Consider the following 23268-nt stretch of genomic DNA (forward strand, 5'->3'; position numbering starts at 1 on the left):
AAACTCCTTCCTTAAAGGAGCCCAAGTCAGGCGCAAGTAGGTGTTGTACTGAGAGGCTCTTCCTACAGGCTGCATCTTTGAGAGTGCTGTTATAAATAATTTTCACTACTCCTGCACCTACTTTGACCCCTAAGAACCAGGGGAGAGGACCCAACTTCCTCTTTCTAGTTATGTGCTTGCTCATTGGGGTGTGCCAGCAGCATGCCATCCTCCAAAGGCCTGCCAAGCAACCAAGCATAAACTGGCCTACACAGACTCTTTTTAGGCAAGTGATTAACACCTGTCTTTTCTCCTCCAGTTTTATTGAAATAGCCTAGTAACTAATAGAGCCGGTTCATCAAAGCAGTTTACAGTCAGTGTCTTGAAGCTTGACTGCTTAATGAAGTTCAAGGCAAAGTACCTTTAAAATACAGCTCTAATATCCTACATGTAGGAGACATTTCTTCCTAGCAACATCCTTGGAGCACAAATAACTTCTGCCTGGGAAAACATCAGTATTATCAAAAATAATGACACTGTCTTTTCTCCAAGGTTTTACATTTTCTCTTTTTGAAATGAGTAACAGGACAAATCAGACAGGTTCTGAGAGCCTGTACTTTTGTAGGAGGCGTGGGGGAGCAAGGTTGGCGCAAATAAGAATTGAGGCATTGTTTCTGCTCTGGCATAAGAAAGTAGGACAAAGCCCTGAATTTCATGGGTGGGTTCTGACTCACCCTTTGCATTTCTTTTTAATGTTCATATCCAACAATGAGGGGAGATGAGGAGCAGGGAGTCTGGGGGATGGGCATGGAGAAGGTAAGGAAGAGGTGAAATGCATGCAGCATGTATGCATTGATGGAAGGCAGGAAACAGATAAGGCCAGAGAAACTAGACCATCAGATGAGGGACTGGAAGAGGAAAGAGAAGGGTTGAAGACGAACCGAGAAACTAAAGGGAAAACAGCGAGAAAACACGGGTAAAGAAAAAAAAAATGCTTACATGGGGGCAAGTACTGTTCTGTCCTTACCATGAAAGATCTGGCACCCTCACGTGATCTGCTCTCCCTCTCACTGGGTTCCAGCCAGACTGATCTTGCTGTTGAACATTCTTGCATCAGACCCTTCCACTTGCTGCTCTTCCTGCAGGGATCTCCCGGGTCTGTCCTTCCTTCCTTCAAGTGGTCTCCCTAACCACACTCTACATGAAACAGCACCTCCCTTGGCCAGACGCGGTGGCTCAAGCCTGTAATCCCAGCACTTTGGGAGGCAGAGGCAGGTGGATCACGAGGTCAGGAGTTCAAGACCAGCCTGGCCAAGATGGTGAAACCCTGTCTCTACTAAAAAATACAAAAAATTAGCCAGACGTGGTTGCATGTGCCTGTAATCCCAGCTACTCCGGAGGCTGAGGAGGAGAATTGCTTAAACCCAGGAGGCAGAGGTTGCAGTGAGATCGCACCACTGCACTGCAGCCTGGATGACCGAGAGACTCCGTCAAAAAAAAAAAAAAAAAAAGGAAACCTTTTTTTAACCTTACTGTCCTTACCCTGCTTCATGCTTGAAGCTCCAGTCACCATCAGACAGACTTTCTGTGTTTGGGCTACTGGCTATTGTCTGACATATACCTGCTCCTAGAACGTAAACTCCACGGGAACGGGGACTTTGTTTTGTTCCCTACTGTAACTCCAGCACCTACAACAGTGCCTGACACCCTTAGGGGTGATTGATACCCGCCGGATGGCTCAGGGAGCGGGTGCAGATCCAGGGAAGGGTATGAAAAGAGGTGTGTACAGGAGGAATGTTTGGGGTGTGCTTTTAGTCCAGCAGAAAAGCACTTTCCACCTTTTTCTGTTTCTCTCTTCTCCTTCTCCCTCCCTCCGCACTTCAGAGGTTGGGGGAAAGCTGCGGGAAAGCAGGAAATAAGGCAAAATCCTAAATCGTCCAGCTGGAATTCTACCGAAAAATTCAGAGGCGAGGAAGACAGGGAGGCAGAGAATAAATGAACACGCAAAAGTGAAGGCAACGAGTGGAAAGTATGAAGAAAGGCGAACAAACGTCACGCTCTCTGGTCACGCTCCCCGACTCCCCCGAGGCCGGGCGAGGCGCTCCCGGCACGCGCCCCAGTCGCCCCGCAGCCGCGCGGCGCCACCACTTCGGAGAAGGCCAGGCCCGTCTTCCCCCGCCGGCCTCCCAGCGCCCGCACAGCCGAGGCCCCAGCACGCGCCCGGGGGAGCCGCGAAGGCGGCGGGGACTACAACTCCCAGGATGCCGAGCACGGCCGCGCCTGCGCAGTGCGGCCGGAGGCGGAGGTCTGTTCTCCGCTGAGGAGGAGCGGGGCAGAGGAGGGAGGCAGCGGGTGAGAGTTCAGAGTTCAGCAGCAGCAGCCCGAGCCCATGATTCCCATATGCCCTGTAGTTTCTTTTACCTATGGTGAGTCTAATGTGGCCCACGAGGCCTCTGCCCGGCCCCTTCCCTGGCCCCGGGCAGCGGGGAGGCGCGGGGGTTGGGGCAGGCTCCGGGGAGGAGGCGGCGGCCGCCACCCGGGCGTGCGAGTGAGTGAGGGAGTGCGAGCCGGGAGGGGGAGGCGGCGCGGCCGCGGCCCGGGCCCCGCCAGGGCTGCTCTCACGGCGCCTCTCTCTCCTCTCTCTTTGCCCTCCCTCGGCGTCTCGGCTTCTCTGCGTCTCTCCTCCCGCCATGGGACCCGACTTTCCGTGCCCGCCGCAGTGCCCAGCCGGCTGGGGGAAGATGCCAAAATGGCGACCGGCAACTACTTTGGATTCACCCACAGCGGGGCGGCGGCGGCGGCGGCTGCGGCCCAATATAGGTAACGGCACCCTGCCCTCTCCCTGCTCCCCCCTTGCGTGCCCCTCTGCTGGGATCCCGCCGACGCGACGCCCCCGCGCCCGCCCCCCGCCAACCTAGAGCTCCGGCCCGCTGCAGGCCCGGTCCGACCCAGTCCAGCCCCGCGCCTTTTCCGCCCCGCCCTGCTCTGCCCAGCCCGGCCCGCGGCGGGGAGCGGCCCCCTGTGGGGGCAGGTAGAGACGCGGGAGGTGAGGGACTTGGAGGCCGCAGGGCCCTACGGCAGCCCCGTAGTTAAAATGGCCTCCCGCGGCCTCCAAGCAGAGCCGCCACCGCCGCCCGCAAGCCCCCAGTCCCCGCCTCCGCGCATCCAGCCCCCACCTCCCTTCTTCTTCCCACTTGGGGGGATGAAGAGGGTGGTCGAAGGGACCTCACGGGGAGTGCCGTGTCGCAGGTCCACTGGCTTCTGCGACGCCTCTCTGCGTCGTCGCCTGGTGCTTCAACCCCCGGAGCCCTGATAACGTGTCGTAGTCTCGGGTACCTTCTCCGTCTTGGGGCTTCTTCCCCAGACACTCCATCACCAGCGAGCCCCGTTGACAAACTGCGTGTGTCACTGCGTTCATCGGGTTCCTTTAAGTTTTTCCTGCTAGGAGAGACGTTCACATACCAACCACCTGTAAATTGTGTAGCTGTTAGACTGGAAAAGATGTGCGAAGTTTCTGGAGTTGAGGTCCCAGGTGGGCCTGTCATTCACCTTGGGGGCTCTTTTCCCTGCAGGGGTGAGTGGGGGAGAAGATGCAAGTGAGATAGCACTGAGTCATTGTAATGCTCCGGATGAAATCTCTACCTTAAGGGAAGCTCTCATTTCTAAAGTGTCTGTAGTTCGTTGTACATCTTATCAAAGACAAACACACACACAAGACACTGGATTTTTAAATTGTTAGTTTTGAGTCAGTCCGAGACAGTCTTTTGATTCGGGACAGAAGCACACACGGCTCCCTGTGTGATACGCTTTTTATGTATATTAGATGTTGATTAAACCCAGGCAGCTTTTTCATCTGATTTACTTCAGGAGGCTCATTGTTTAATGGAAAGGACATCATTGGGAGCCAGAAGACCCAAATTCAGTCTCTCTTGCTCTTGTTTATATATATATAAATAATTTTCTTACAGAGAAAGGATCTGTGTTACCCAGGCTGATCTCAAACTCCTGGACTCAGGTCCTGCCTCGGCCTCCCAAAGTGCCAGAATTACAGGCATGAGCCACCACACCAGCCTCTTTTGCTCTTGATCTTATGATGTTGGGAACTTCGTATGTTTGGGTTTTCATTATCATCTGTAAAATGAGATGCTGGGCAAACTGTCTTTTTGGGCTGAAACTTGTGGTTCTGAGAAGCCAAGTTGGCCGTATTCCATGGCATCCCTAAGATGCCATTTATTGTAAAAAGTACCATTGTAGTACTAAATAAAATACTGCCAGTTAAAATAAGACACTACTTAAGACTCTATTAAGAGATGTCAGAATGTATAAATGTGCATTATATTGGCGAAACTAGATTATACTAATTGTTGACTGCCATGTGGCATTTTACAAGTGTTTTTTCTTAAGGCCCTCATTTTAGAAAAAGCACTGAGATGACAAATTACTACAGCAAAGTTTTGGGGCATTTCAAGTATTAGTAAATCCTTTGCTTATAATTTTTGATAATTAAAAAATTTCAGCTACTTCGATAAAAATCTTTCAGGGCTTTAAAAAAAATTCAACAGCTTCTTTTAGGGTACAAGTGGTTTTTGGTTACAGGGATGAATTATATAGTGGTGAATTCTGAGATTTTAGTAGGGCTAATAATTTTTGAGGAGAGGAAGAAAAAACATCTTTTTCTGAGAAACAAGAGATAGCTAATCAGCATCTGTGCCGTAAATCTGCTGCTGGCAAATACTAGTGTTCCGTCTAGAAGACTGTATTTAACCATTAAAATTATACTTGTTTTACTGTGGTTTTTTCTGTTTTCCTAATATGGGTTGAGTGATAGATTTGTTGGATTATTAACTTTATTTACTGAAAATTGATGAGTTCTTTGTGGCACTTCTGAAATATTTTTTCCCTAAATGTAGACCTACAGATAGAAATGAAGGAAGGAAATGCTGATTTAAAGATACTTAATAATTATTTGATAAAATATTTATATGTATTGTTTTATCCCAATATAGGGAACCATGACAAAATTTCTGTTTCTAATAATTTTTTTTTACCTTGAAACTCAAAGTTTAAACTGTAACAGCAGGTTACTAAATTAAGTGTACATCCGATGAGAAAAGACTAGTCTTTTGCCGTTACACGTATATTGTTAAAACTAAGGCATTCTTGTATATAAGTCCTTATATATAAACATAGTTCATGAAAATTGTTTGCATTTAATGACAAGAAATCAGGCCCAATAATACTGGGAATTTTGGCAAGGAAGATGAATAAATAACCTTCATAACAAAAGCACATGCAAAAAGTGTGGTGATTATGCTAATTTTTCTTCCTGACTGGAAATAATTATAATGGAACTTTAGAGATAGAAGACCAAGGTCTACTTTGCTAATATTTTTTCACATTTGAAAGATCTCAAACAAAGGAAAATCTTAAGTGCAGTTCACTCCTTCATATGAAAACATGAAGATTTTTGTTATTTGGGTTTTTTTTTTTTTTTTTCCAATCAAATTTGGATAGAAAATAGAGTATTCATGGAGGATCAACTTTTTGTATTTGCAGGTTTCACAGGGCCTACTGTGGGATTTTGTGAATATTTGTATACGTAGCGGTCTTGGAATCAGTCCCTTGCTTATATTGAGGGATGACTGTATTTATGTGTGAATGATGTGACTAAATTGCTTTACCTATCATTGAATACAGATAACTGAAAGTAAATATTCTACACCTAAATGTAATTCCAGAGGTCAGGCGTGGTGGCTCATGCCTGTAATCCCAGCACTTTGGGAGGCTGAGGCAGGTGGATCACCTGAGGTCAGGAATTTGAGACCAGCCTGGTCAGCACAGTGACACCCCCCACACCCCCCATACCTAGTACTAAAAACACAAAAATTAGCTGGGCATGGTGGCAGACACCCGTAATCCCAGCTATTCAGGAGGTTGAGGCAGGAGAATCACTTGAACCCAGGAAACAGAGGTTGCAGTGAGCTGATATAGCGCCATTGCACTCTGCCTGGGTAACAGAGCCAGACTCCATCTCAAAATAAAATAAGATAAATGTAATTCCAGCTCTTAGTTTTCTTTATTACAGCTCTGTAAGGTATTTGATTAAATGCATTTTAGATTTAGACTTTTTAGCTTGTTAATATTTCAGATTCATTCAACTGTTTTTCATTTGTGTTAATGCATATTAGACAATTTTATGGTAAGCGTTTCTCAATCTTTGTGTTATAAGTCCCATAAACAATGGAATTTTTTCTCCTGTTTCATATTTAAGTCAAAGAAATACGCCAGTTAAGTATTCCTTTGAATGTGTTTACATGTGTACGTTTCTGACAGCATGTTAATTTGAGGATGCACAGTAGAAAGCAGATTTCAGACATGGTGAAAATATTGGAATGGCTTCATGGCCAAAAGGGAACTTGGTTGGGTAGATAACCTGTTACAGTACCTTTTTTGTTTAAGAAAATGCACTTACACAAATCTAGTTTTATTTTTAAATAAAGCTTGGGGAAAGAACTGTTATGACAGTTCTAACGACTTTAGGGTAGCAAAGATTATGAGGAAAAATAATTTTCAGAGAAAAAACTTTCTAATAGTTTCATAGGATCAAAAATCATTTTTTTTCCTATTTCTTATTGAAAGTGATAGAGAAGTTCTGATATTGAAAGTGATAGAGAAGTTCTGATAGGAGTTCTTCAGTTTTTCAGGAGAATTTGTGGCATATGCATTTATAAAGCATATGTAATAAACATTATAAAATAAGCCCATTATATCCCACAATTAATAGGACATAACAGTTTCTTTGAGGGTTGGGTTTTTGTTTGTTTGTTTTGTTTTGTTTTAAGACATGGTCTTGCTCTGTCCCCAGGCTGCTTAGTATTGGTGATCATAGCTCACTGCAGCCTCAAACCCCAGAGCTCAAGTGATCCTCCTGTGATGGGCTTCCAAGGTGCTGGGGTTACAGGCATGAGCCACTACGCCCAGCCTTGTTGAGAGTTGTAAACGGCCACTTTTTCTTTACTTATACTTTATAAAAACCTTGGATATACTAGTAAGAGGATTTTGATTGTTGCTGGACCCTAAGCATCTGCCAGTCAGAAGAAAGTGTCTCATCTATGATGAGATGATTTTGAGATGTCTTACGGTCTTCTGTTCCTAAAGGATGGGATAACTTGGGTAGACGAACAGTAGCTTGGATTAGGCTGCTAAGCTAATGAATTTTCCTTTTTTCCTTTCTCTGTTTTTTTACTTTTTATTTGAATGTAGTGCTAAGAATATTGTGTCTTGAATTCAGGAAAGAATAAAAGTAACACTAGTAAGGTAGAAAAGGATTAAACACTGAGAAGGTGAAAAAACCAGGTAAACAGGTTTTTAAAACCAACCTTGGTGATGGAAATTTACTGGCTTTACACAAAAAAAAAATACTGCAGCGGCTAATAACAACCCTTCCATTGTTGAATCAGAGACCTTAGGATGCACTCTGCATGGATAAGCTTGAAATATGAAAATTTTCTTTCCAAAAGGACTGTTGCTGTTACACTGATGATATAATGGCTATTAGTCTTAATAGAGTAGGGTGAGCCAGAATATCCCTGTATAGAATAGGTATATACTTGAATATACTTTTGTAAACTGCCTTATAGTACAGTATGAACAAAAGGGCATAACTTTGGAACCAGATAGATGGGCTTTGAATCCCAACTCCATCCCTTCATGCGCTTGGACAAGCCTCAACCTTTCTAAGACTTGGTTTCCTTACCTAACTTGCCTTGAGGTGAAGTTTAAATATAAAATTTTCTAGCCTAGTGCCTGATTATCAGTAGGCATTTCTACCAATGCTGTTTCCTGTAGAGAACTAAGTAATAATATAAGGGTTTTAGAAGGATTCCTTGGTTAATATCTATCATATATTTGTATAGAGAGTTAACGGTAAAATGTTTTAAAAGTAAAACATTTGGAGTCTTCATTACTAATAGAGAAAAAAGGAAAGTTTTTATTTACAGGTAACATGATTATTATGCTTGTCAGGCAAAAATGTGAGAACTAGTAAGAGTGCAGCAAATTTTGGGGTCTAAGGTCAAGCAAGGGCTAGATTACATGGTGGCTCACACCTGTAATCCCAGCACTTCAGGAGGCCAAGGTGGACGGATCACCTGAGGTTGGGAGTTCAAGACCAGCCTGCCAACATGGAGAAACCCCATGTCTACTAAAAATACAAAATTAGCCAGGAGTAGTGGCACATGCCTTAATCCCAGCTACTCGGGAGGCTGAGGCAGGAGAATCACTTGAACCCAGGAGGTGAAAGTTGTGGTAAGCAAAGGTCACACCATTGCATTCCAGCTTGGGCAACAAGAGTGAGACTCTGTCTCAGAAGATCAGGCAAAATCAATAGCATTCTTATTTCATCAATATTGAATTAGATTATAAATGCTGTTTATGTATAGCCACCAAACCTATTAATTAAGCAGGATAAAACAAATGAGATACTCAAAAAACACTTTGAGAAGAAAATACAGTAGGATAAAAAAGTCATAAAAGATGACAAAGATGGACTGTGTTCATGAGTGAAAAACCAGTGCCATCAAATTATCTCTTAATTAATCTACATATTTAGTATTACTTCAGTAAAAACCTCATAGGATTTTTGGGATAACTTGATAAAAGGATTTTAATGTGTATAGTAAAAAAGTGTGTTCAGTTAAAAATTGTCATGAAAGTCTTGCAGAAATGATAAGGACTTGTAATATCAGATATTAAAACATTACTCATAGAAAAATGTAGTATTGGTACAGGGATAGGCAGTTGGTACAGGGATAGATCATTGAATTAAAATAGAGATTCCGGCTGGGTGCAGTGGCTCACGCCTGTAATCCTAGCACTTTGTGAGACCAAGGCAGGTGGATCATGATGTCAGGAGTTCAAGACCAGCCTGGCAAAGATGGGGAAACCCCATCTCTACTAAAAATACAAAAAAAAAAAAAAATTAGCTGAGTGTGGTGGTGGGCGTCTATAATCCCAGCTACTTGGGAGGCTGAGGCAGGGAATTGCTTGAACCTGGGAGGCAGAGGTTGCAGTGAGTCGAGATTGTGCCGTTATAAACTCCAGCCTGGGCAACAGAGCAAAATTCTGTCTCAAAAAAAATAATAAAATAGAGATCCCAGAGACAGATATGCTTATATAGGCAGTTGGATTCGAATATATATCTAATATATGTCTGTTTAAATAGATGTAGTTGTTAAAAAAAAATCAAGTACATTATTACTCAGACATATCAGGTTAATGAGAAGACCATTCAGGCTTATAAATGTTGTAATTGATGAAGTATTTTAGAATTATTTGGATGCATCGTTAGTCTACTTACTAAAGGTGTGGGGGAGTACACCTGTGCTTGTCCATTAATTGTCCATGACACCATTCTGTCAGAATACAGGATTAGAGTAATTATTCTGAGTGTATTATTTCTTCTTATTTCATAAAAGCCATGTGCTGTACAGCATTTAATTCATACTTACAGAGATAAAGTGAATGAACTAAACGCTGCGCTTTTTTGTTTTATTTGAGTATTAGTCTTGTATATACTTTATATTAAAATGCATTCGTAGGGAGTAATTAATATTTTGTGAGCATCTACAGTATGCATAGTACCTGCTCTCGGGGTGTACATTTCTGAGGGCAGAGACAAATGCACCTACAAATAACTATGCCATTATAATAAAGTTTTAATGAAATACTAAAATGGGAAATTGGAGGATTTTGACTATGGAGTTTGGGGTAGACTTTGTGTTCTTTCATTCTGAAAACTGAGGGAAGGTCATTTTAGACAAAGGAAAAGTATTGAGCCAAGACAGAAATATCTGGATTGCATGATTGTTACGGAGACTGAGTTGGCTCTGAAGTCAGACTGCTTGAGCTGAATCTGGTTCCTCCTATTACCTGCCATGTGATCTGGGGCAAACAGTTCTTGTTAATTTTTTAATCTACAAATTTAAGATAATATTTTCTTTGCCTTACAGGAAAACTGCACATATAAGAGGATAGTTTAATGAAATGTAATAAACTGAGTATACCTGTGTAACTTGCATGCAAATTATAAACAAAACAAGATTATCGGCATCCCAAGAGGTTTTTACATTCTCGATTGTATTGTTTTGAGGATTCGGTATTATTTGTAAAGTGGACCTGGCAATGGCTAACACCTGTAACCCTAGCACTTTGGTAGGCCTAGGTGGGAGGATTGTTTAATCCCAGGAGTTTGAGACCAGCATGAACAGCAAAGTGAGACTCTGTCTCTATTATTAATAAAATAAAGAAGAAGAAAAAACATTATTTGTGAAGTGTTCAGAACAGTATCTGGCATATATTATATCCCTATCAGTGTTAGCCATTATTCAGTAGATGGCTGGTGAATATGGATGAAACCAGAGAAGGTACACTCCCTGGCATATATCAAGCATTCAGTAGACATGTTTTGAATTATTTAAAGAAAAATAAAGAATACAACCATGGTTACCAAAAAGGTAGGGCCAGGGAAAAAAAGAAATACTGGGAGGACAGAGAGCCAGGGGTCATGAAAACCAAAAGATGATAGCAAGGTTGTCAGTTTTACAGAGGCTAGATTAGGGATTTAGTACAGTTATCAAATTATCGGTATAATTTTAATGACTAGCCTATATAGGAAAACTAGAATTTGATCACTTGGAGCTACAGAAAGATTAGCATAAAATTTTGCTTAAAATAAGTTTGTAGTCTAGTGGTCATATAGATACTTAAGAGTTCTAGAGGTCACATGGGCTTAAATTATTGGGAAGCACTGTGTGAAATCAAATGAAAATAATTTTTTTGAATTTATATTTTATTTCTGGGAAAAGCTATAGTATAAAATAAACTATTAGCATGGTAGTAAGCACTAAATGGGCAAGGCATGTCTTTGACAATAGATTTGAAGAAATACGCTTTTTTCAATGGGGAAAACAATAAAAATGCTGTTTAAACAATAACCATGTAGATGAAAGCAAAGAGTGCTGTGATCTATGAAAATGGCTTCATAGCTTCTCTTCCTCAATCCTGCCCCTTAGCAAACCATTTTATACTGTAAGCGCAATGGTCTCTGTGAAATGTAAATTTAATGATAACATTCTTCTGTTTAAGTTACTATCAGAATATCTGGTTCTCCTAGCTTTATATTTAGAAGTCTGTAATGCTTCACCCACATTTATGAAATTCACACACTTCCAAAAATATTTGGAGTAAGCTTGTAAAAGCTTGACAGTAAAAACTGAATTGACAGAAGGTTAGTTTTTTTTCCCATCTCACTCAGTGTGAATATTCATACCTTTCCTTGAAGAAAATGTTAATACATTTGAGAAATGATGAAGGATTTGTTTTTCTTGAATATAGAAAGTTACAGAGGTTGGGCATGATAGTTCATGCCTGTAATCCCAGCATTTTGCAAGGCTGACGTAGGTGGATTGCTTGAGCCCAGGAATTCAAGACCTGCTAGACCGCAAGTAATCTACCCACCTCTGCAAAAATTAGCCTGTAATCATAGTATATGCCTGTGGTCCCAGCTACTTGAGAGGCTGAGGTAGGAGGATCACCAGAGCCTGGGATGGTCAAGGCTGCATTGAGCCTTGATTCAGCCACTACATTTCAGCCTGGGTGACAGAGTGAAACCCGGTCTTTAAAAAAGAAAGTTATAGAGCAGTTAGTTTTAATTAATTTATGGTATCCATCAGGGTTTATTGTACCCAATAGTTAGTGAGTTTTTTTGAGTAGTTCTGGTTATAAGGATTGACATACCATGAATTTTATTCTTTCTTAGAGGCCTTCCAAACAAAACATTTCCTTTATTTTTCAAAATGGAATAAAATTCATCCTATTTTGCAAGATTTACATCATGGGATCTTAAACATTTTGCTGTTTTATCATTCTAGGAATTATTTCCTCTTATCACATATTCCCAGCTGTGTTAAGGACTAATATAATTGGAAAATGGAAGAATGTTGGAATCACCTAGAAGGGTGGTACGGTAGGGAAATAACTGGTTGATATTGCATTACCCAAGTATTGCATCTTCATTCAAGAAGCTAGAAAAGAAAGAGACACTAACTTCATAGTTGGCTTCAACACAGTTGAGAATTCAGAATTGTTCTTTCTCTGCCCATACCAGCAAAGGAGAATAAAGTTGACACAAGAAAATGTTTCCCAATTATCAGATATATCAGAAGGTGAATGCAAAAAGCACCCCTCTAGACTGATGATAATATTGAAATTGTAAAAGCAAAAATCTCAGGCTACAAGTCTTAGTTGATAATGTCATCCTACATGAATTTTTCAAAGTCAATAATCAGTACATAAACAATATATTTCTAAGGATTAAAAAGGAAATAATGGCATTCTCATTCAGTTAGTCATTCACTAGAAAGGACTTCATTATGTAATATTCTGTGACAAGAACCAGAATATCATATTTTGCTAAGCAGATACGTGGCAGAATTCTTTCATCTTTTGTTGTTGTTGTTTTGAGACAAGGGTCTCAAACTCCAGTCCACGCTGGAATGCAGTGGCACAATCTTGGCTCACTGCAAACCTCCGCCTTCCAGGCTCAAGTGATCCTCCTCAGCCCCCTGAGTAGGTAGGACTACAGGCATGTGCCACCATGCCCAGCTTATTTTTGTAGAGATGGGGTTTTTGCCATGTTGCCCAAGCTGGTCTCAAACTCCTGAATTCAGGCAATCCGCCTGCCTTGGCCTCCCGAAGTGCTGGGATTACAGTCCTGAGCCAGTGTGCCTGGTGAATTCTTTAATCTTTTGTGATGTTTGTGCACCGGAATATACTTGATATGGTTCATTAGTGGACAAATGCCGAAAACAGATGTTTTATACAAAGGTAATTGGAAAAAACTAGTTGGTGTAGAAATGAGTTATTGGATTAGACATTCCAAATCTAAAATTGAAAATTGCAGTTATGGAGTAAAGAAGATGGCCATCTCTTTAACAAAATATGAGCCATCAGACATTTCAGAAAAATTTTTTATGGATTGCATTTTGACCCTGCAAGTGCAAGAAGCACAAGAAGTACATAGAACCCGTTGGAGATATATTTCAAATCTGGAGTCAGCATTTGTGAGATGGACATGTTACAAGTTTTTGCATCAATGTTGAGCAGTTAGCTGTGTTTAGAGAACTTGGTTCATATACCTTTGAAATCAGGGGAATATGGAATAATATTTTGGGTTTTCTATAATTTTTTTTACTGTAATTCTTATTTATAAAAGTTTCTAGTAATTTTTTTCCTTATCCCTTAATTTAATGGAAATTATGTGTTAAATGAGTATAATTTATATTCTTTTAAATTTAAACTCTTAAATTTAAAATTTATTTATACTCTTAAATTAATTTTAAATTAAATTTAAAATTTATACTCTTTTAAATTTAAAAAATTTAAAAGATTCAATGGATGCAGATGGGAAATGGTGATAGCTGTCTTTCCTGGTAAGTTAAACATTACAAGAAAATTAGGAGTTTTCATACAACATTTAACCACCTCTATCCCCTGTAGGCTGCCATTCTAATCAGTTGGGAGAAATTGTAGGATAAGCTATCTTATTCTAGTTTTTAAGAAGAAATCAAGTGGCAGGACACAATGGTTCATGCCTATAATCTTAGCACTTTGGGAGGCTGAGGCGGGAGGATCACTTGAAGCTCAGGAATTCGAGACCAGCCCGGGTAGCATAGCGCGACCTCGTCTCTACAAAAAAAAAAAAAAAAAAAAAATTAGCCAGGCATGGTGGAGTACGCCTGTGGTCCCAGCTTCTTAGAAGACTGAGGTAGGAGGATCACTTGAGCTGGGGATGTTGAGGTACAGTGAACTGTGATTGCAGCACTTCACTCCTTCCTGGGTGACAGAGTGAGACTCTGTCTCACAAAAAATAAAAAGAAGAAATGGAACCTGAATTTAAATTTCCTCTAAAATTCTATGATAATAAAATTATTGTTATAATAACATTGTAAAGATAATGGGAGCATGACATTACAACATCAAAAATAAGGAATAGCTAGGTGCTGTGGCTCACACCTGTAATCCCAGCACTTTGGGAGGCTGAGGGGAGAGGACTACTTGAGCTCAAAAGTTTGAGACCATATATAAAGAACTCTTAAAACTCAACAGAAAGTCAAATAACCCAATATAAAAATTGGCAAAAAAACTTAAATAGAAACTTGACCAAAAATGACATACAGATGGCAAAACATATGAAAAGATGCTCAACATCGCTAACTGTCAGAGAAATGCAAATCAAAACCACAGTGAGCCATCACCTCACATTTAGTGAGCTACCTCCTCCGTTATGGTAAACCCAAATTTTTATTCCATATTGCCCTGAAAGATATATGGACCGTGTTCTCTAAACACAACCAACTGCTCAACTTTGATGTACAGACTTGTAGTGGTGCAATCACAGCTCAGTGTACCCTCAACATCCCCAGTTCAACATAGCGAGACTCCCATCTCTGCAACAAATGAGCCGGGCAGGGTGGCAGGGGCCTGTGGCCTCAGCTACTTAAGAGACTGAGGTGGGTGGATCACTTGAACCTGGGAGGTTGAGCCATGTTTATACCACTGCACTCCAGCCTTGGTGACAAAGTGAGACTCTGTGTCAGAAAAAAAAAAAAAATCCAGATATGGTGGCATACACATGTAGTCCCAGCTACTACTTGGGAAGCTGAGGTGGGAAGATCACCTGAGTCCGGGAAGTCCAGTCTGCATTGAGCCATGATCTTGCCACTGCACTTGCTGGGTAACAATAAAACTGTTTCATTTAAAAAAAAAAAAAAAAATCAAAGGAAGGAATAATTACAGTTGCTTTGTCTTTGGGGTGATTCTGTAAGGAAGTTTGTCTTTTTTTTCCCCCAGTGTTATGCCTGATTTAAAGACATTAAATGTCAGTAATTTTGTAGATAGATAAAATGCCACAATTTGACCTAGAAAAGTCCAACAATATTGAGCATTAAACTTGTACTAGGGGGAAGATTGTGTTTGGTGTGCCATGAAAGAGAAAGAAATGTTGTATCTACCAGTTACATTGCTATTTTGCCCAAAATTGAAACATGCACACAACAGTATGTTTTCTAAGTTATGAAAAGCGCAACTAATGTGAATAACAAAAGCTGTTTATGTTTTCTTTAGATTTTTCCCACTTCTTTATAACTGTAGAAATAGAATATTCTGATAGTAACATGAGTATTTCACTTAATCTAAAGTTGGTCATTAGTTTCATCCCCTTCACCAATAGAAAGACTTAAAATGCTTTAAACTTGAATCAGTCCTCCTGATTTTGTGCTGTTGTTATATATCTCAGATTTTTTTTTTAACCCTGTGACCAATTACTGTTGGACACGATTATCGTTTCATATGATCATTGATTATTTTAAGTTTACCTTCGTATTTACCACTGTTTTTGCTCAACATTCATTCATTCTGAGATCATTTTTATTCTTTCTAAAGTAACTCTGAGAATTTCCATTAGCATGGGTCTAAAAATAACAGGTTTTTCTCTTTTTTTTTTCTTTTTTTGAGACAAGGTCTCACTGTGTTGCCCAGTCTGGAGTGCAATGGTGCGATCTCAGCTCACTGAAGCTTCAGCCTCCTGGGCTCAAACGGTCCTCCCACCTCAGCCCCCTGAGTAGCTAGGATGACAGGTACACCTCCATACCTGGCTAATTTTTGTATTTTTTAGTGCAGACAGAGTTTCACCGCGATGCCCAGGCTGGTCTTAAACTCCTGTACTCAAGTGATCTGCCTGCAATAGCCTCCCAAAGTGCTGGGATTACAAGCATGAGGCACCACAACCAGTCTGAGGTTTTTTGGTTTTTTTTTTAATCTTAAAATGTCTCTAATTTTCCCTCCTTGAGTAATCATCACTTAGTCTCTGTAGGCAATTTTTTCCCTCCGGCTGCTTAGAAGAGTTTTTCTTTATCTCTTTCGTGATTACAGTTTTACTTAGATGTATCTTAGTGTGATTCCCGGTTACTTAGTCCTACTTGGGGTTTCTTTGGGCTCCTGAATGTGAACATCATTATCTTTCATTATTTTAGAGAATCTCTGGCATTCTTTTTCTATCTTCTCTCCTAATCTTTCTCTCCATTTGTAATTCCAATTAGATGTAAGGTACCATTTTTTTAAAATTCTGTCTTCCAAGTCTTTTAACCTCCTTAATATTTTTCGTGTACATTCTGGATAATTTTTACAGATAGTTTTCTGATTCACCAGTTTATTGCTAGCCATATCTAATTATTTATGCAGTAACTTTTCTGAGTTCCTAATTTGTCAGTTTATTTAATTTTAAAAGTTCATTTGGTTGTTTTTGACCCATCTTGTTCCTTTCTCTGGGTTCTGACAGTCTCTTTTACTTCAGATGTGCCTGTATTTGTATCCAATAATTCTAACGCTGTGGTCTTAAAAAACTTTTAAAAATTCTGTACACTTCTGCTCATGTAGTGTATTTCGCTTGGGTGTTGTTGTTGTTGTTGTTGTTGTGGAAATAGGGTCTCACTCTGTCACCCAGGCTATGTCCCAGGCAACATCACCCCAGGCTATGTCACCCAAGTGCTGTGGTGGCTCACAGCAGCCTCAACCTCCTGGGCTCAAGCAGTCCTCCTGCTCCAGCCTTCAGGACCCCACGATACCTAGCTAATATTTAAAAAGCCATTTTTTTTAGAGTCAGAGCCTCCATGTGTTACCCAGCCTGGTCCCAAACTCTTGGCCTCAAGTGATTCTCCCTCTTTGACCTCCCAAAGTGCTGGGATTACAAGCATGAGCTACTGTACCCGGCTTCTTAGGATTTTTTTGATTAAGATTTCCTATTTGTTAGAATATTATTTGCAACATTTACAGAAGAATATTTTGTGCCACCTGGAAGCACTGTCAGCCGAGAGTTACACAGGTTGAGTATTTTCCAGTTAGGCTCACTCAATCAGTAAGTGTAATGCTAATATTCCGAAATTGGAAATAGCTGGTCCCATGTATTTCAGATAATGGATAGCCAATCTGAATTAAACTAACCCCTTGGTTAGGAATTTGCCTGGTCAGATCATGTGAATTCTAGAGTCCAAACCTAGGGGAAGATTTTCATGTGCCTAAGGGAAGTCTTTTCTCTTTACCCAGAACCAAGGCTCAGATAGGAAAAAGTTTCTTACAGTTCTCCCTTAAAGATGGAAGAAAGCTTTTTTCTAATTCACTTACTGTGGTGGTTCATTTAGGAGTCCCAAAGTTCTAAGCTGTTGCTTCGCAATTCTTTCATGTCTCTGTTAACATGGAAAGTGATATTTGTACAGTAGCTTGCTGGGTAAGTTGAGAGACTAGAGCCTTGGATAAGAGATACTGCAGCTGCAGGCAACAGAATTGGGGCCTTAGGCCCCTCATGCACTGTGCATTCTCCCTGAGAACTAACACCAACATCGGGTGGGACGCTCTGCTTTTATACTACTCAAAGTGTGGTAGTCAGATGGGTGCTGCTCTGTGACTTCTCGTTAATTCCTCATAAAAGGTATTTGTCAGATAATGTAAGTCAGCCAACTACTAAACATACTATTATTGTTTGTTTTGAGTCTGCCTCTTCACTCAGGTTGAAGTGCAATAGCATAGTCTCAGCTCACTGAAGCCTCAGACTCCTCCTAGGCTCAAGTAATCCTACTGTCTCAGCCTCTTGAGTAGCTGGGACTATAGACATGCACCTCCATGCTAGGCTAATTTTTTTTTTTTTTTTTTAGATGAAGTCTTGCTCTGTCATGCAGGCAGGAGCGCAGTAGTGCGATCTTGGCTCACTATAACTTCCACCTCCTGGGTTCAAGCGATTCTCCTGCCTCAGCTCCCCAAGTAGCTGGGACTACAGGCGTGTGCCACCACACTTGGCTAATTTTTGTGTTTTTAGTAGAGATAGGTTTTCACCATGTTGGCCAAGCTGGTCTTGAACTCCTCCTGACTTCAGTTGAACTGCCTGCCTCGGCCTACCAAAGTGCTGGGATTACAGGTGTGAGCCACCATAATTTTTTATTTTTCATAGAGACGGGTTTATGTTGTCCAAGCTGGTCCTGAACTGGGCTCAAGCAGTCCTCCTGCCTTGGCCTCCCAAAGTGTTGAGGTTACTGGCGTGATCTATTGTATCTGGCCTAAACATAGTGTTTAATTCATCTCCCTTTTATTTTGGTAGCAAAACTGTCTTGAATGAAGCAGTATATGATTTGCACTCTGTACTTAAATTCCTTACCTCCTTGCAAAACAATAGCAGTGTATAGAGCTGCTACATTCTAGACCTCCAGAGATCAGCAGATGCCATCAGAATAACCTTGCTTACTGATGGTGGTTTTTGTTTGTCTTTTTTTTCTAGAATCTGAATCAGGATCTCACTCTGTCACCCGTGGTAGAGTGCACTGGCACAGTCACATCTCACAGTAACCTCCATGACCGGGCTCAAGCAATCCTTCCACCTCAGCCCCCCAAGTAACTAGGATTACAGGCATGTGCCACCATACCTGGCTAGTTTTTTCATTATTACTATTTATTTATTTATTTTTTGTAGAGATGAGTTCTCACTATATTGCCCAGTCTGGTCTTGAACTTCTGGGCTCAATCAGTCCTCTCACCTTAGCCTCCCAAAGTGCTAAGAGTACAGGCATGAGCCACTGCACCTGGCCTACTCGTGGTTTTTAGCTTCAAAGTTTTTACATTTTTTTGGTCTTATCTTCTCATTCATTTAAAAATTTTCCCCACATGAAGATACTTTTTATTGGGAAAGTTTTAGGGTACTTTTATGTTTACTTAGCTGAATGCTGAATGTTCAGTTGTTTTGCTACTGTAAAAAAGTATCTTAAGTAGCAGTAATTAACTTGGAGTGAGATAGTACTCATTCATTAGTCATCTTCATTTTTTTAAATCATGGTTAAACAAAATAAAATTTACCATCTCTATCATTTTTAAGTATATACATTTCAGTGATGTTAAGTATATTCACATTATGAAACATCTCCAGACCTTTTTCATCTTGCAAATCTGAAACTATGCCCATTAAACAATCCTCCCTTTTCCTCTCTCCCTAGTCCCTGTTAGCCTCTATTCTACTTTATGTTTCTGTGAATTTTACTACTATAGATACTTCATATAAGTGGAATCATATAGTATTTGTCACTTTGTGACTGGCCGATTTCACTTAGCATGATGTCCTTAAGATTCATCCATGTTGTAGTTTATGACAGGATTTTGTTTTTTAAGACTGAATATATGCCATGTATTTACCACACTTTGTTTATTCATTCCTCTGTTGATGAACATTTGGGTTGCATCCCCCTCTTGGGTCTTGTGACTGGTGCTGCTCTGAAGATGGATGCATAGATAATCTATTCGAGATCCTGCTTTCAACTCTGTGTATGCCCAGAAGTAGGATTGTTGGGTCACATGATAGTTGTATTTTTCATTTTTTGGGGAACCTCTATGCTGTTTTCTGTTGCAATTGAACTGTTTTACAATCCCACCAACAGTGCATCAGGGTTCCAGTTTCTCTCACATGTCTCAAACAATTGTTATTTTCTGGTTTAAGACAAGCCTTTCTAATAAATATGAGGTGATAGCTCATCGTGGTTTTGATTTGCATTTCTCTGATAATTAGTGATATTGAGCATCTTTTCATATGCTTCTTGGCCATTTGTGTGTCATTTTTGGTATAGTTTCTACTTAAGTCTTCAGCCAAATTTTAAGTTGGATTATTTGACTTTTTGTTGAGTTGTAGGAGTTTTTTATATATTCTGGGTATTAATTTCATATGTATGATTCTCAGATATTTTCTCGCATTCTACATGTTGTCTTTTCACATTATTGATTGGGTCCTTTGATGCACAGAGGTTTTTGTTTGTTTTTGAGACGTAGTCTCACTCTGTCACCTAAGCTGGAGTGCAGTGGCACAATCTTGGCACACTGCAACCTCCTTCTCCTGGGTTCAAGCAATTCTCCTGCCTCAGCCACTCAAGTAGCTAGGATTACAGGCGCACGCCACCACACCTGGCTAATTTTTGTATTTTTGGTGGAGACAGGGATTCACCATGTTGGCCAGGCTGGCCTCGAACTCCTGACCTCAAGTCATCTGCCTGCCTCAGCCTCCAAAAGTGCTGGGATTACAGGCATGAGTCACCACACTCGGCCACACAGAGGTTTTTAATTTTGATATCTCATTTGTCTATTTTTAATTTTGTTGCCTGTGCTTTTGATGTCATATCCAACAAATCATTGCCAGATTTAATGTCAAGAAGCTTTTTTCCTGTGTTTTCTACTAAGTATTTTTATCGTTTGAGCTGTTACATTTAGATCTTTCATCCATTTTGAGATAACTTTTGTATATTTTGTAAGGTGAGGCTCCAGCTTTTTCCCTTTTCATGTGGATATCCAGTTTTCCTAACACCATTTGTTGAGAAGACAACCCATCAAATGATCTGGGCATCCTTGTCAAAAATTATTTGACTGTATATGTAAGGCTATATATCTGGGTCCTCTATTCTGTTTCATTGTCTATATGTCTATATGCCAGTACTACACTGTTTTGATTATTAATAGTTTGAAATTAGGAAGTGTGAGACCTCCAACTTTGTTCTTCTATTTTAAGATTGTTTTGGCTATTAGGAGTCTTTTGAGATTCCACGGGAATTTTAGCATAGATTTCTTTTCTGGCAAAAAAAAAAAAAAAAAATCACTGTGATTTTTATAGGAAATGCATTGAATCTTTAGATCACTTTGGGTAGTATTGACATCTTTTATCTTTTTTTTTTTTTTTTTTTTTTTTTTTGAGACAGAGTCTCACTCTGTCGCCAGGTTGGAGTGCAGTGGTGCAGTCTCAGATTGCTGCAACCTCCGTCTCCCAGGTTCTAGCAATGTAGCTGGGACTATAGGCATGTACCACCATGCCCAGCTGATTATTTAATTTTTAGTAGAGACAAGTTTTCACCAGGTTGGCCAGGATGGTCTCGATCTCTTGACCTCATGATCCGCCCACCTCAGTCTCCCAAAGTGCTGAGTCTACAGGCATGAGCCACTGTGCCCAGCCTTGATATCTTAACAATAGTATTTCTTCTATTCCATGAATATGGGTTGTCTTTCCATTTATTTTTGTCTTTAAATCTTTCAGCAGTGTTTTATAGTTTTTAGTATACATATCTTTCACTCTTTCACCTCATTTATAAGTGGTTTTTTTTTTTTTTTTTTTTTTTTTTTTTTTTTTTTTTTTTTTTTTTTCCTTTTTGAGACAGTCTGACTTTGTTGCCCAGACTGCCACAATTATGGCTCACTGCAGCTCTGACCTTTCCTGGGCTCAAGTGATCCTCCCACCTCAGCCACGTGGGACTACAAGCATGTGTCACCATGCCCTACTAATTTTTTTTTTTTTGTATTTTTTGTACGGAAGAGATCTCATATATTATCCTCCCACCTCAGCCTTCCAAAGTGCTAGGATTACAGGTGTGAGCCAGCCACCGTGCCCAGCCTGAGTTTTTTATTCTTTTTGATGCTATTGTAAGTGGAATTGTTTTCTTAATTGCCTGTTTATCGTTAACATATAGGAATGCAACTGATTTTTGTATTCTATAACTTTGCTTATTTCATTTATTCTAACAGTTTTTTGTGGAATATTTAGTGTTTTCCATGTATAAAATTATGTCATCTGTGAACAGATGGCTTGATCGTTTTCAATTAGGATGGCTTTTTTTTTTTTTTTTTTTTTTTTTTTTTCTTTTAAGACAGGGTATTACTTTGTCATCCAGGCTAGAGTGTAGTGGCACAATCTCGGCTCGTGGCAGCCTCTGTCCCTGGGTTTTCTTTTTTTTTTTTTTTTGAGACAGAGTTTTGCTCTTGTTTCCCAGGCTGGAGTGCAATGGCATGATCTCAGCTCACCGCAACCTCTACCTCCTGGGTTCAGGCAGTTCTCCTGCCTCAGCCTCCCAAGTAGCTGGGATTACAGGTACACACCACCATGCCCAGCTAATTTTTTGTATTTTCAGTAGAGATGGGGTTTCACCATATTGACCAGGATGGTCTCGATCTCTTGACCTCGTGATCCACCCACCTCGGCCTCCCAAAGTGCTGGGATTACAGGCGTGAGCCACCGCGCCCAGCCTGCTCCCTGGACTTTCAAGCAATTCTTGTACCTCAGCCTCTCGAGTAGCTTTGACTACAGGCACATGCCACCACGTACAGCTAATTTATTGTATTTTTATTCTAGATGGGGTTTCACTATGTTGGCCAGGCTGATCTCGAACTTCTGGGCTGAAGTGATCCACCTGCCTTGGCCTCCCAAAGTGCTAGGATTACAGGTGTGAGCTACCACACCTGGCCCAATTTGGATGCCTTTTATTTTTCCTGCCTTATTGCTTTGGCTGAAACTTCAGTACTATGTTGAATAGAAGCAGTTAGGAGCATGCAGCTTTGCCTTCTTCCTGATCTTAGAGGAAAAGCTTTTAATGTGTCATTGAATGTGAGGTTAGCTATGGGCTTTTCATAGTTTTTATTATATTGAGGCTATTTCCTTCAATTCGTAGTTGGTTGAGTTTTTTTGTTTTTTTTTAATTGTAAAAGGATGTTGAATCTTGTCAGATGCTATTGAGATATCACATGGGTTTTATCTTTCATTTTGTTAATGCGTATTAGATTGATTTATATGTTGAACTTGTCACCATATTTTAAACTGTTTAAGAAAACACAAGTGTTGTAGAGAGTACATGTGATGGTTGAGAGCACGTACACACTGGGACCGCGCTGCTTAGGGTCAGGCTTTTGTTTTGCCACTTATTAGTGATTACATGATATCTAGGTTTAAATAAAAAAAGTAATTTTCTGTTAGGTTTCTAATAATTATAAACCTTACTTTACTGTAAATAGTAGTTTTTATTAACGAATTAAGCAATGTCATTTTCCTGTTTCATGATAGAAACTTTTTTGGGTAAAGGGGTAATAGAGACCAAGAAAATGAATGGTGAATAACCATTGTGGACTCCCAAGTTAATGGTCTGCATCATGAAATGAAGATTCTCAAACATTTGGGTTGGAGGATCCTTGTAGCACTTGTAATTATTCAGAACCCCAGAGTTTGGTTTATTTGGGTTATGTCGGTATTTACTATTAGGCTGAGCATGGTGGCTTACGCCTGTAATCCCAGCAGTTCGGGAAGCCAAGGCTGGTGGATCACCTGAGGTCTGGAGTTCGAGATAAGCCTGGCTAACATGGTGAAACTCTGTCTCTACTAAAAATACAAAAATAGCC

General features: G+C 40.4%; 1 protein-coding gene and 1 long non-coding RNA gene across 6 annotated transcripts in view; both read left to right on the top strand.

The window, feature by feature from the left end:
• Positions 1 to 1612: 1612 nt before the first annotated feature.
• ZFR (zinc finger RNA binding protein) overlaps positions 1613 to 23268 on the top strand; it is an 88991-nt gene continuing 67335 nt past the window's right edge. For 2 of the 5 annotated variants that reach the window (XR_004269321.1, XM_032279020.1), the window contains exons 1-2: positions 2266 to 2405; positions 2700 to 2799. Coding sequence is in view for 3 of the 5 variants with exons in the window: in XM_032279020.1 (XP_032134911.1) it covers positions 2369 to 2405; positions 2700 to 2799 (137 nt within the window). In the remaining 2 variants the exon portion in view is untranslated. Of the gene's footprint in view, positions 2406 to 2699; positions 2800 to 23268 lie in introns of all 5 variants that reach the window. The other 3 variants (XR_004269320.1, XM_032279018.1, XM_032279019.1) reach the window with 2 other exon arrangements.
• LOC116552310 lies at positions 9057 to 10657 on the top strand. Its single transcript, XR_004269322.1, has 2 exons — positions 9057 to 10481; positions 10569 to 10657. It is a non-coding gene; the product is annotated as an uncharacterized LOC116552310 (long non-coding RNA).

The sequence above is a fragment of the Sapajus apella genome, unplaced genomic scaffold (genome assembly GCF_009761245.1).
Source record: "Sapajus apella isolate SASKATOON/1434 unplaced genomic scaffold, GSC_monkey_1.0 scaffold11, whole genome shotgun sequence".
NCBI lineage: Eukaryota > Metazoa > Chordata > Mammalia > Primates > Cebidae > Sapajus > Sapajus apella.